Source organism: Panthera pardus, unplaced genomic scaffold, assembly GCF_024362965.1.
Source record: "Panthera pardus isolate Hobbes unplaced genomic scaffold, ASM2436296v1 HiC_scaffold_20, whole genome shotgun sequence".
Taxonomy (NCBI): domain Eukaryota; kingdom Metazoa; phylum Chordata; class Mammalia; order Carnivora; family Felidae; genus Panthera; species Panthera pardus.
The window spans coordinates 76,190,690-76,206,029 of NW_026526766.1; the positions used below are offsets into that span (position 1 = coordinate 76,190,690).

The 15,340-nt window shown below is 40.7% G+C and overlaps 1 protein-coding gene across 4 annotated transcripts in view; it reads right to left on the reverse strand.

Moving 5' to 3' along the window:
- The window catches only part of ASTN2 (astrotactin 2), an 874,248-nt gene that overhangs the window by 472,509 nt on the left and 386,399 nt on the right, over positions 1-15,340 (reverse strand). For all 4 annotated transcript variants that reach the window (XM_019454036.2, XM_019454034.2, XM_019454035.2 and 1 more), the window contains one exon: positions 14,569-14,736. In XM_019454036.2, the coding sequence (XP_019309581.2) occupies positions 14,569-14,736 (168 nt within the window). The remainder of the gene's footprint in view (positions 1-14,568; positions 14,737-15,340) is intronic.

Sequence of the window (15,340 nt, forward strand, 5' to 3'; positions counted from 1 at the left end):
TACCATGCCCCAGATGTCCTGCACTGAAACGCCTCTTTGCATGAATGCGTGGACCAGATCATAAGCCTGGAAGACAGACCTGAAAAAACACTGCCAGAAGCTGATACCACCTTCAGAAGTTGTAAAAGGCTTCTGAAGACACTGACCCAAGTTGCAGCTTGGAGGCCCACATTCCAAGAATAAAATATTTGACTGCTTAAGTTGTTCGCAAGAGATGGGGAAATCTAGCTTCAGCGTGGTGGTCAGGAGACCTCTACTCTGTTACAAACTTCCTGAGAGATTTGAGTCAGGCCCGGACCCTCTCTGAACGCCAACCTCATCCCTATAGAAAGCGGGGGTTGGAATACATGGCCTGCACAGTGCCTCCCAGCCTGGGCCTCTGTGCTCTTTGAACCCCCAACTGGCCCCTAAAGGAGACTTTTCAAAGGCTTCTCAGGAGAAGGGTTGGAGCAGCTACTGTAGTGAGTTAATACTTTCCCCTTCCAAGTTTAGGGGGCACCCAGGGCTGTGCAATGCAGGGTTGACACCCACAGATGAGCACCTCTGTACATTTTGTGTCCGAGCCTCCTCACTCACCTCCCTGAATCCCAGCCCTGTTCAGCACAGTGCTCAGAAAATCTCTGCTCAGCCCCCACTCGTGGTGCATGTTTGTGCCACTGGTTCACTTCTCCTCTCATTCCAGATCACTGATATCTGTTATTGTCTGAATGTCTGTGTCCTCCCAAATTCATATACTGAAGCTCCTAACACCAACATGATGGTATTTGGAGGTGGGGCCTTTGGAAAATAATCAGGGTTAGATGAGGTCAGCCCTTGTGATGGGATGAGAAGTGGAGGAGAGACAGATTTCGCACAGTCTACGTGCACACACGCAAGCACGTAGGTGCGGAAGAAAGGTCACGTGAGGACACAGAGAGCAGTCAAGAGGTCAGTCTTCCACAAGCAGGAAGAACACTGTCATCAGGAACCAATTCAGTGGTATCTTGATGTTGGGACTTTCCAGCCTCCAGAGCTGTGAGAAAGAAGATTACGTTGTTCAAGCCACCACTCCATGATATTTTGTTACAACAGCCCAAAGCGACTAAGACAGTGTCATCCTCTCCTGAGTCTTTAGAGACAGTGTGAAAACTGGTCCTGGATCTCATCCACATGTGGGGGACATAGCATTGGATTCCTCATTTCTGATGTCAAAGCTTGAAATCAGTTTGTTAGAAAACTCGAAGGGACAGAGATGATAGAGTCATTTGCTCACTATCCCCAACACTGGGCACACGGCCCGGCATATAATTGGTGCTCACTGAATCACAGCAATGAATGAGATCCAACATCTTGATTCCAATCACTTCTTTCCACCACCACAGCCATCACCCTGGCCAAAGCCATCATCACCTTTGGCCTGGATAACCCTATCGGTCTTCCAAGGAGCCCCCTTGCTACCCCTCTTTCCTGTGTCCCTAAAGATTTTTCTCCGTGTTGTAGCCAGAGTGATCCTTTGAAAAGATAAGTTAGATGACAAGAGTCTTCTGGTCAGAATGCTCTTGTGGCTTCTCATTGAGTTCAGGTTGAAAGCCAAGGTTCTTACGATGTACTACAAGGCTCTGGGCCTCTGGTCCCACTGTGATCCTAGCTCCTAATATTCAGCTGGTGTTCAGTGAAGCCCAGGAACATTCTCTTACCTGGTCTTCCTCAAATATGTGAGGCGCAATCTGCTCTCAGAGCCTTTGTTCCAGCCGTTCCCTCCACCTGGCCGGATATTCCCCCCCGGTATCCACAAAGCATGCTTTGCCCCACCCCCACCCCCCATCTCCTCAGTCATGCCTACCTTGAACACCCTACTTAAATTTGCAACTACCTCTCTCCTCCTCATTCACAGCCCACTCTTCCTGCAGCCTCTTTATAAAAAATATCATCTTCTAACATAGGATACAACTTACTTGTTGTATTACATATATTCTAATTATGTTTGCCCCCTGCCCCACTTGAATGCGAGCTCCATGATGGCAACAATTTTTATCTATTCTGTTCATTCTGTCAGTATCTGACATCCTGCTTGAACTAGATTATTGAGAAATAAATACCAGTTGAATGTTAAATAAACAAATACATGAATAAATGAATAGATACGAAAACCAGTTATTTAACTCAGATGTAAAAGTATTAAATCAACCTACTAGACCAGGGGTTGGCAAATTTTTTTCTGGGAAGGGCCAGCTGGTAAATATTTTAGGTTTTGCAAGCTACAGGTTCATGGCTTTTCAACTCTACTACTGTAGAAAACAGTCATAGGCAATATGTAAACTAATAAGCATTGGCTGTGTTTCAATAAAACTTTATTTATGAAAAACAGCAGTTGTCCTGTGGGCTGTAGTTTTGCCGACTGCTGCACTAGACTATCTATCAGGTCGAGCACTGGGTCTCATTTTGTTCTCTGTTAAATCCCAGTGCATAGCACAGGACCTAGCACAGCACTGTCACTCAATAAATAATTTGAATTAAATGACACATAAATGACATGTAGTTCCTTCCACTCTTCACTCTCTGTCACAGCACTGTCCAAGTGCATTTGCTACATGGTTAACTTTCTACATCTATGATCTCCAAAATGGCAGCCACTAGCCTGTGGCTACTGAGCACTTGAAATACATGTGAATTAATTTACTTTTTAATTTAAACAGCCACATATGGCTAGGGGCTACCATATTGGACAGTATAGCTCTATCACAAACATTGGTTTGCTACATGATCCAGTTCTAGTCCCTCCCCATCTAGGAAGACTTACCTGACTGCTAAGTCTCATAGTAACTATTATATTTTTTAATCCTACAATTCTCACTTTATTCAATTTATGTTTTGACCACAGCTACAACAATACTTAATGTTCATTGAGCTTTGTGCACCAGGCATTGTGCTAAGTGCTTAATATGTTTTATCTAGTTTAATGCTGGGCAGAGAACTGGCTTTCAATGAAGATTTGCAATACACATTCAAAACTGGAGAGCACTCAGAGAAAATCTAATGAATAGCTGATCCTTGAACAACATGAGGGACAAGGATGCTGGACCCCAGGCACCATTGAAAATCCATGTATAATTTTTGACTCCCCCAAAGCTTAGTTACTAATAGCCTACTATTGACTGGAAAGCCTTACTGATAACACAAATGGTCAATTAACACATATTGTACATGTTATATGTATTGTATACCATATTCTTTTTTAAAAAAATTTAACGTTTATTTATTATTGAGAAACAGAGACAGAGCATGAGCATGGGGGCGGGGGGCAGCAGGCAGAGAAAGGAGGAGACACAGAATCTGAAACAGGCTCCAGGCTCTGAGCAGTCAGCACAGAGCCTGATGCGGGACTCAAACCTACAAACCTGGAGATCATGACCTGAGCCGAAGTCAGATGCTTAACTGACTGAGCCACCCAGGCATCCCTATATACTATATTCTTATAATAAAGTAAACTAGAGAAAAGAAAATGTTATGAAGAGAATCATAAGAAAGAGAAAATACATTCACAGTACCATATTGTGTTTCTTGAAAAAAATCTGCATGTAAGTGGACCCGCACAGTTCAAACCCATTGTTGTTCAAGGAGTCAACTATAATTTCCTTTTATATTACAAATAGAGAAACTAATACTCAGAGAACAAAGTGACATGTCAAAGGTCACACTATTAGTCAAAATTGCAAATCTAGTAGTCAAGTCCATGGAATTGGTCTCCAAACACAATGTTTCTTTTTTTTATTCACTCATTCCATCATTCATTATTAAACACGGGCAATGAACTAGACAATGAATGGGCTGGGTTTGGAGGTAAGCAGTAAATCCCATAGGTGCAGCCTAGAGTCTCTTGGATACCTAGGAATCGAACACAGAACTTCACAAATAAACATATGATTAGAAGTTGTGATTCTGTACTGATAGTGCAGATCAGTGGTTAAGAGGATACAATTTGAAGCCTGACTTCTAGGATTCCAATCTGGACTCCACCACTTATTAGATGTGTGACTTTGGGAAAATCCATTAACTTATATGATTCAGTTTCCTTGTCTGTAAAATGATAATAATAGGGCATTGCACCAATTCTAAGACACACAGCTTTTCCTCACTTTCATACCCTTGAAATGAGGACTTGTGTGTTATTAGTATCCTAATGGTAATTGTTGGCAGCATATTTTCTTAGTAGAATGCAAAATATTGGCACATATATCTAACTGCATCTTGCTGCAGTTAAAATATGATTTTGTCTATTTCTTAGGGCTATTAATGGGATTAAATGAGATAATATATGTGAAGTCCATAGAAGAGAGCCTGACACATAGTTTGTATTGTACAATGGGCATTGTTATTATTATATGCTATAAAGAAAAAAATAAAGGGTACTAATGCTGGGTAAAAGGAATAATTGAGTCTAGAAAGTCAGCAAAAACCTCCTTGAGGATGAGACATTTAAGCTGAAACAAGAAAGATAAGGAGGAGGAAAGAAAGGGAAGAATAAGACTCGTAAGGAGTGAGGGTGGGTGGAGAGCAGACAGTTGAGTACAGAGGTAACAGCACCTGCAAAGAGCCTGTATTTGCTGGAAATGACTCATCACTAACCAGCATGGAACACTTCACAACCTGGCTTTGTATCCTAAGAACACTCCCAACCCCAACCTGTAAATTTACCATCATCTTCCTTTTCCACACTTTTGTTTATTGATAGTTCACTGCTGATAGGTACTACAGACAAATTTAAAGTTTATTAATTATTTTGAAAATAGCAGGACAGATACCATTTATAGAGCCACCAATATATTTTTGTAATATACTTGCTGAATAAAATTAAATATAGTCTCTAATTTAAATGCCAGTAAATTATATTTTTGATGACGAATCTCATCTTAAAGTCTGAGAGCTCCCCTTCTTTTTGGCACATTCATCAAAGAGGTAAGAATCAGAGATACCTCCATTTATCTTCCTATTAGCAACTTCATCGGAAGACACTTCAGATCTCTCACACCCTCTTTCTTTCAGGTTCAGAAGCAAAGGTTACCTTGGACCTTCAGAGGGGCTGGCAAGCTCCCAATAAGAAAACATTTTCAGTCTCTTTTGCAGCCCATTCTAACCTTCTTGTCCTTCCAAATTTTTGAACAGTCAGTCCTGTTGCTTTCTGTTGTGGGCTTTCTGAAATTTTATGACCTCATCTTTGACACAGATTGTCCTTTTTCAAAAGACCTCCACCCTCTTCCACAACATTTTACAACACCTCTAGACCAAATATAGCAAGACTCCCAAGTAAGAGATATAAAATGGTTTCCCTACAACCCATAAATGCTGTCACAGTTCCGTCCCTCAGTTCTGCATTTCTCCCTTGTCCCCAGTCCAACTGGGTCCTTTTATTTTTTTCAGTCAGCTTATTCCATAAATTCTTTGTCCAACGGATTCATGCCTACCTCTGAGAATTCTCTGCAAATACCTATCAAGGAGAGAATGCCAGAATGCCTCTCTTTTCTCAATACTAAGCAAACTTCTCAAACACTGACTCCTCAAATAGTAGCTTCTTACTCAGTCTGGGTCCAAATCCCAGCTGTGATATTTAATAAATATATGACCTTGAGAATTTCATTCAACTGTTTTAAGACATAGCTTCTTGTATGGCAAATGGAAGCATCAATAACCACACTGAAGTATTGTTATGAAGCCCAAGGTAGTAATAGAAAGCTGCAGCAATTATTCTTGGTACACAATAAATGCACAATAAATTTCAGATGCCATTACTATTGCCCCAGTATTCATGCACTCCTTGATATCATACCCAAAATTGACCATGCCTCTCTTCACTGTAAGCTAGCTCTGGCCATTATCTAACACCTCCGTGTATTATATATAGATATGAACCTGTATCAAATGGATCACTTTGTTAAGATAAATAGAATTTTGTGGTTAACATTCATTTCATGGTCTTTAAACAGAAAAAGACCTTGGTTTGTTGTTGTTTGAATGGCTTTTGTTGGAAATGTTTTTTTAAAAGTTTGATTTAATTATCTTGCATGTCTTAATGAGGCATGGAGTTCATTAATTGACAATCAGCTTAGATGAGTTTTGTTTAATACAGGTTTTGGTATAGTTCTGGACCAAGGCATGGTGGCATAGACAGCATTCTGAATTCTGAGGATAAGGGTGACTCACTTCATGGAAGACTGATTTACTCTAGTTGAGGCCCACTAGAGTAACAACATAGTTGGACACACTAATCCTCAATGGATAAAGGATAGAGCTTACTTTATCTGAGTTCTAAAAAGACTAGTGGTACCCACCTCAAAGGAGAGGTGACTTTCAGAAGAGAGCTGTACCAGGTAAAATTTTTAGCAAAAACACTTAGCCAAAATTCACTGTCAGCACCCAGAGAGCTATCCATGGTCCTGACCAGCAGAACCATACACCCAACCCACTGAAAAAGCCCTGACATTTCATCAAATGAAACTTGCTTCTCATTCATTCACTCATTCATTCATTCATTCATTCATTCAAAAAAAAGATGTATTAATGTGGTAACAGTTTCAGTTAGCTATAGCAATAAACAAGATGAACACTGGACAAGTTTTAACAAAACTATATACTCATAAAACAAATCTCTCCTCTCTGGTCTGACAGGAAGTGGGCTCTCTGTAGATAAATCTCAGCTTATTTAATTGTGCATCTCACCTGTGCACGATCTTACTTAAATGCTACACATCTGGTACCTGGAAACCCCCATGCTACAATCTCCTTCAAGGCAGGGACATTCTCCATTTCTGTGAATGCTTAAATTTACAACTTCATAAAGTCCTTGTGTCCCATTAAACTTGAACAATACAGGGCTTAGTAAATAACAAGATTAACCTATAAACATTAGAAATATTTAATACCATATAAGACAAATATAGGACATAACTACACTCATTGTATTCTCATTTCATATCTTATTGCAAATGAAAAGTGGCTGCTGAAGACACGGAAATAAACTGAACGTGACGGCGAACATGACTGAAGTTCTTATCAATTGGAAAAGAAAATTCAATCTTCTTTAAATGCCATTTACAAATTGTTTCAATCATACTCATGCTCTAAGTTATTAGTGCTCAAAAGGTCATAGAAACATGAATTTTGAACTGAGAAATATCTTAGGAATTATTCAGGGTTGTAATTCGTATCTTGCCACTAATTTACTTAGTGACACTGGGCAACTTGCTTAGCCTCAGTGGCCTTCAGTCTCATAATTAGATCAGACTAGATGATCACTAGGGATCTTTCTTGCATTAAAAGTTGTTTCCACTAATTTCTTTGTTGAAGAGAATGAATATGAAGTTCGCAGCATATGCCATACTCAAGGGTGGATGACAAATCTGTGGCCAAGCTGACTCTAGGACTGAGAGCATTGGACTTACTTCATTGCACCAGTTTAGAAGTTGCCCAAGGACTAAATGAAAGTCCATTGATAGGAAAGTCCAGGTTATGGTAAGTTTCTCTGTTAGGTGGTCAGCTCCTAGAGGTCAGGGACAACATCTTATTTAGTTCTGAAAAAATTTAACACAGTGCACAATGCTGGATTAGAGGTGTCTGATGAAATATTTATTAAGTTAATTGACATACAAATTGAATTAATTACATGAAGGCCCTAGGGACTGCATAACTGATTATAAAATTAATAAAAGATGCTATGTTTTGAGTGCCCACCATACATTATATACTGTGCAGGGTGTATTGGAAATGTAATCTTTCATCTCATTCTCATAGTGCCCTGCCAAATAGGTCTTACTCTCATTTTTACATATTTTAAAAAATAAGTCTTGGATATATTAAATGGCTTTCCCAAAGCCCTACTTCAGTAAGCACAGAAGCAAAGATCTGAACCTGGTCTGACTCAAAAGGATATTCCAATTCTACTCTGGTTAACTAAATGCCTGAATGAATAAATAAAGAGATGAATGAATTAGTGACTAAAGGCATTAGTGTTCTGCTGTTACTTGCTTCTGGTTTGAAGCCATACTGTCAAATATTTTGTATGGAATTTAGCATGATACCACACATGTGCAGAACTTTAATAAAGCTGTTTCACAAAAGGATTTACCCGTAATGACATTCTGAAGAGTCAAACCCTGATCATTTAAACTGCCTGGTTCTACACCATATGGGACTGTAGCAAGTAGTTCTTGAATGATCACTTCTATCTTCTGAAAGATGAAGTGTAATGGTAGTCTATTCCGGAAAGGATCATAACACCACCGTCTGGAAACATTTTCAGACCTTCTCTAAATCTTCACTGAATCCCTTCTTTGCCTTGGTCCTATATTGGTGTGTTCTCATCCCCTTCACTGTTAGAAGTACATGTTAAATGATTGGCTTTCCAAAGAAAATAAGCCATGATTGGTGACATTAACCAATTTTGTTGGTATAAATACCTTCATCATAGCCAATTTTCAAGCTATCTACATGACATAACTGAACAAAGAGCCGGGAAGAGATGATAACAATCAACTCTCATGAGTCTCATGAGCTGTTACAAAAGCCAACACAAGCACACCATGTATCCAATCCCATAATCAGCTCTGTGGGTGGTACGGATTGTTGAAATCCCTAGAAGAACACACTTGAACTGGGCTATGGCACACAGCCAGGAAAACTTGGCCAGGTTCATTCACACATGACGGCATTTATCTATCTATCTATCTATCTATCTATGTATAGATACCTATATAGATATATAGATATCTATATAGATCTATATAGATATCTATATATCTATACATATATGTATATATCTATACATATAGATATATAGATATCTATATAGATATCTATACATAGATAGATAGATATAGATATAACTATATATAGTTATATATATATGTAATTATGTATGAAACTATATATATGTATGTATAATTATATATGTATATATATGTAATTATATGTATATATATATGTGTGTGTGTGTGTGTGTGTGTATATATATACATCTTCAGCAGTATTATGTCCCCACTTTTCTCCTTCTTCTTGGTCAGTTTGGAAGAATGATCCTTCTTATTGACAAATTCACTAAAGCTTTAAGGCATGATGAGCAATGATTGGACTCTATGACTTTGTTTGGCCCTACTCAAGGAAGGAGAAGCTTACTGAAGGAAGGCAAAGCCACTTTTGACAGATTTAAGGCCTGAATATGTGCAGGAGTTAGGGGTTTAATTTTGCCATGACTTCCCTCATAGTCTAATTCCTGATAGAAAGCAAAGGAGGGGAGGCCTACCTATTGCCATGAACAATTAGATGGTTCCCCAAAACAATTGGACAGATGTGGAAAGTCATTTCCCCTTTTCTCATAAAGTCTTACTAATACCTTTAGTGGTTCTCAGAATCTTCAGGTCCTTATCTTTCTCTGAGTTCTCTTCATCTTACCTTTCCAACTTCATCACCTGCGTCTCTCTTAGTTCTCCTCCTCCACTTACTATGCGGTATATTCTCCGGATGCCAGCTCAGATATACTGCTTTCTCGTTCCTGGAATAATTTTAAACTTTCTTCCTCTTGATTTCAATCATTAAAATCCCTCTGTTAAGGGACCCTTCCTATTCATACTCCCTACTGATTCTACAAGGCTCAGATAAAAGGTCACGCACTCCATGATGTATCTCCTGAAATCCCCATCTAAAATACATTTTTCCCTTTTCTCCAGTCATGAGCTACTTTGTTAATGCCTGTTCTTGATTTATCCCACATTGTGTCTTTTATAATAGCTATATATGGGCATATTATTTTTATCCCTGTGAAAATGTGAAATCCATGAAGGCAGGAACATTGTCCAATTTGTCTGTGATTTCCCATAGCACTTAACACACAAGACTTATGAGTTGTGGAATTAAGAAAATCTTGCTTGAATTGAATCTAACAAATTGCAATAAATTTTTCAAAATGAGTGTGAGTTAAGCCCCATGAAAATATATTCAGGGATCTTATGTTCCCATTTCCACTCCTCACCGGTAGATAGTCCCATCTGTTTATGCCTTGAATGACTTGTAAGAGTAAGGTTCTTTGCTGGACATGGTGGTGAGAAGGATACAGGAGTAAATGAGATACATTCCCTGGCTTTAAGGAGCTTACATTTTAACAGGGCAGGCGTTTCCAAACAATAACTCAAGTTTTAATCAGATATATAGTCAACAGAGAACTCTGATGATACTATAGAAGTCATCCATTCTACCAGGAGGAAAGAAGAGGTCATCAGTGAATAGGATTTTACAAGGTCAATGATTAAAGAATGCAAGACACTTCAGGTAGAAGGAGGGGCCTTAACTCTAGTTAGAAGGTAAAACTTGGCCTGGGGTGTTTGGGAGGATTATAGAGAAGATGAACAGGGTGTAGGCTACAAGGAGAGTGTTCTTGGGGATGTGGCTAAATGGGAGGATGAGGCCAGAGCCTTCCAGCTTGTCTGGCTATGAGATGGTTCCTGGTGACCCAATTTCTCTAGAGCTGGAAGATATTTAATCTGAGCTCATAGGTAAGTGGATATGGAGGAAGAGACTAAAAACTGGTGTATAAAATTGTTTCACAGAGCATATAAATGTCCTTCCTTCCTTCATCCTTTCATGATTTTCTTTGTGTGCCAATTATACGCCAGCATTAGGCCAGGCTTGAAGGATACAGAGATAACCAAGACACATGCTTTGAATCCCCCTTTCCTCAGCCCCTAACAAAGCTTACGGTCTGGGGATAGACCCAGACAAGGAAAGAACAATGGCTGTGCACAGGGACGAGAACTATGACACAGGGACCTATGAGAACAGAAAGGAGGACTCCTTAATCTGGTGAGGGGTTTGGACTGAATGGAATGGAAATAAAATAATAATAATAATAATAATAATAATAATAATAATAATAAAAACAACCCCTGGTCTCCCAGTAAAAGAGGGAGAAAGATATTTCAAGAAGGAGGGAATAGTCCATCAAAGCAATGTAGGCATGAGAGGGTATGGTGCCTTCAGGGAATTGCAGGGATCAGTATATCTAAATCCCAGGGCAGGTGGCACACAGGCAGAAAATAAAGTGCCAGATGTGAGCATGGCTTTGTCAGATAAATAAATTAACATATATGGCAACTAGGACTTATATTGTTTGTGTAGAAAATGAGAGGACTATTTGGGAGGGAAAGTGTTTAGAGCCTTGGTGCACCAAAGAGAGTCCTTGGCCAGAAGCATCAGCAGTAGTTGGTAGCTTTTTAGAAATGTAGGATCTTAAAGTCACAGTAGACCTACAGAGGCTCAAGAAGCAATGGTTAAGAGCTCAGTCCCCCGAGTTTGAATCCTGGCTCTCTATCTGCTGGCTGTGTGACTTTGATCCTCTCACCTTTCTTCTCTGGCATCAATGCTGTCAGTGATAAAGTTGAGAAGGTCAATGCAGTGGATTCTTGTAGCATTTTCAGCTCTACAGTATATGTGTGTGTATGTGTGTGTGCAATTCCAGGGGATACTGGCGGGAGAACTGATCATTTCTAAAACTGCCTAGCACGTGCTTACTCCCTGGATGACCCACTGTTTGGAATTATGCCCTCAAGCTGACAGCTAACAGAAAAGATCATCAGAAACCATGACCTTGCACCTGAAGGCAGATCCGATGGGAAGCCAGAAGGTCAGACCCTCAGGCACTGTGCTAGCTGTGGCTTCATAGAGGGAGGCAAGGGAGGAGATACCTTCTGTTCTCTTCTACCAATAGTCTTGCCTGCTTTTTAAGGAAAGAAAAGGAAAAAGAAGAAGAAAAAGAAAAAAAGAAAAAGAAACAGAAACAAGAAACAAAACATACAAAGAAAAAAAAAAAGAATGTACAGGACCAGATCCAGAGGCACATCATTTCACAAGGGCGTTCCTGTCTGTTGGATGAGGATAATCGAGTGTGTGTATGTGTGTGTGTGTGTGTGTGTGTGTGTGTGTGTGTGTGTGTGGTGGGAGTAAAGGGGTACTGCTTAGGGTGATAGTGCCTTAAAGCCTAAATGTTTTAATTAAGAGAAAGAAGATTCAGCTGTCTGGTCAAATGATACACTAAAGCTGCATTGCATTTTCCAAATAGCTTCCCCAACAGGCCTATGTAAAAGCTACAAAAATGTGTCTAAACAGACTTCCAACTAAAGGATAAGAGGGGATCGTGGTTTGAAAGCCAAATCCTTGCCCAACCCTGCAGAGACTCAAGGGTTAGCCTGGAGAAGCCCTCTCTTCACTCCTGAACTGTTGCCCCATGGAGCAGTGGGAGAGAACCGAGATAGAGCACACCTTTGACCTGGGCCACTGAGAGCCCTCAGCTCTGCACAGAGGTGGCCGCATGGGCATTGTGCAATGGACTTTCCAAGCAAGATGGCCAGGCTCTTGTTAACGAAGAAGAAATGAAGTTCCAGAGAGACTACACCAATGTAAGTCATAGGGAAGAGCAAAGGACTGGGAGCTAGAACAGCTTCATGTCTAACTTGCTTTGGGACCTTGCCAACTCTTTTCTCTCCAACTTCTATTTCCCAGTTTGTGGACATTAATAACCACCACTTATTGAACAACAAGTAGGAATAAGATATTATCTGTGTACTAATCATTTACTATAAAGTAGACACTGTCTCCTAGGTTTAAATATCATGGGTATGCTATTGACTCATACATTTCTATCTCCAGCTAAAACTTCTTTGAATTTGACTTCTGGACATCAATGCCTGTCTTCTATCTCTACTTGATGTTTACTAGTCATCTTGAACTTACATCCAAAACAGTACCCTTAATCCTCCTCACCTCAATCCTGACCCTCCCACAGCATCCTCTGACTCAATGAAAGAGAAGTCCATTCATCCCACTGTTCGGACTGAACGCTTTGGAATCATCTTTGACCCCTCTCTGCTTCTCACCTTTCAGACCCAATTACAAGGACTGTCAAATCTACCCTCTAAATAGGTCCAGAATTTGACCATCTTTCCCCCTTACCCCTGTGGGCCAAGCCACTGCTAACGCTTACCTATATTAGAATAATAGTGCCCTTGAATGCCAAGTCAATTTGCCACGCACCAGCCAGAGTACTTCTGTTAAAATCCAGGCCACATCATGTCGCTCCTTTGGCTCAGAATCCTCCAGTGACATCTCACCTCACTCAGAGTAAAATCCAAAGTCCTTGTCATCCTCTGTAAGTCCCTGAAGCCGCCCCACCCAACCTTCTGCTTTTCAAATTTTCCTTCTACTCCTCTCCTCTCTCATCTCCATCTAACCACACCATTCTTCCTATTGAACCAATGGCAACATCCCTGAACTCCTGCTGCAGCGTGCTGGCCCTTGTCGTTGCCTCTACCTAGAATACCGGTCCCCCAGATAGTCACATGGCTTCCATCATCTTAGATTCAGGGTGCCCACTCAAATGTCCTCTTCTCAGAGAAGCCTTCCCTGACCACTGCATATAATAACAGCTCCACCCCCACTCCCAGCTTAGCATCCCATATGCTGTGTGCTGCCCCCCAGCATGCATCATCACCTGACAGAGCACATATATTTTCCTGTTTGTCTGTTGTAGCACTGTCCAACAGAACTTTCTGCAGGGGTGGTAATGTTCTACATCTGAGTTGTCCAAGAGGTAGCCATTAGTCACACGTAGCTTGAAATATGGCTAATGTGACTGGGGAAATGAATGCTTACTTTATTTAATTCCACTTAATTTAAATAGCGATGTGCGGCTAGTGGCTACCTTGTTAGTGCAGATTTAATGTATCCTTGGAATATAAACTTAATTAGGGCAGAGATTACACTATTTTGTTCACTGCTATATCTTCAATGCCTAGGAAGATGTCTGCCCTGTGGAATGAATAAGTAAATGAATTTACGAGGGGCTTTCCACGTATTATCTCATTTAATCCTAACAACAGTCTTCTGCGTTAGATGCTGTTTTCATTCTCTGGTACTCAGAGAAAGGAAGTATCTTTCTAAAGAACACCCAGCTAGTGTGTACACTATGATCAATATCTCCCCACTTAAGAACATGGGGATCTATCTAATGTACAACATAGTGAACAGTTAAAGTGGTTTTATATACTTGAAAGTTGCTACACAAAAGTTATCACCGCAAAAAGAATGGTATATGAAGTGACGGGGGTGCTAGTGAGTCTGAAGGTGGTAATCATTTCACGGTATATATGTGCATTATTAAATCATGGCATTGTTCACCTTAAACTTATACAATGTTATATGTCAACTTAATTTCAGTAAAGCTGGAAAAAATGACAAAGAACACCCAGCTAGTAAGGGGTAGATAGGATCTGAGCTCAGGGATGCTAGATGATGTTCAGACACCTTGCTTTGAAATTGGACCAGATGCTGTCTGTGGTCCTTTCTCCTTCTGGGATTCTATGGTTTTATGGAACTTTCTCCCTTGCCAGGTGATGGCAGCGTATAGTTTAATGGCCAATGGAACTGATGGGCCTTCATGTAAAATCCCTTGTCCGTGGCTCGAGAGCCATGATTCTTCAGGTAGAAGGGGTGTAGACCATCTTTTGGCCCATATCCTCCCTCCCTCTATCCCCAGCCTAACCCATGGCTCACCAGTGTCTGGGTCGCAGAGCTGCTCACAGGCATCTGTCGTCCTCTGTCCGCAGAGGTCTCTCACCCATGGGGAGGTGGCGTTGATCTGGTAATACAGGGACAGCTTGGCCGGGTTTAACCAGTCTGAGACATCCAGGTAGCTCCCTTCACTCACCACAAAGCTGCTCCCTGCAGGTGAACAGAGAGAAAGACAGCTACTTTCTCCCTGCTTTTAGGATACAGACATAGATGTGTCCTGCTGTTGATGCTGCAGGCCGAGAACACAGACAGGTACATACAAGCCATCTCCCCACCCCAGGACCCTGTTCTTACTTGACCACCGGCATTTACAGAGCATTTATAGCGTGCTTGTCACAATATGAGCAGCCAGTAGAGACACACAAATCAGACACAGAGATAGTTCAGCCTAGTGGTTAGGAGTTGGGCCCTGAGAACTCATAGAGACTTAGGTACAAATCAAGAATCTACCCTTACCTGCCATTGACTTTGGGAAAGGCACTCAGTGCCTCTGGGCCTTGGTTACATCATCTGTAAATAGGAATATTAATGGAACCGACCTCATTGTTAGAAAAATGGAATAAATTAATGTAGACAAAATGCTATGCTTAGCCAGGGCCTGACTTGTCCTAGTAAAGAATCCTTAAACATTAAAATTAAAAAAAAAAAAAAAAGTGCTAACATCCCTGTCACTCAGGTACCTCCCCCCCCCCCACCACTGAAAAGGGGTCATTAATGCCCACAGGGGCCAGGTGTGTGATATTAATGGGAGAGA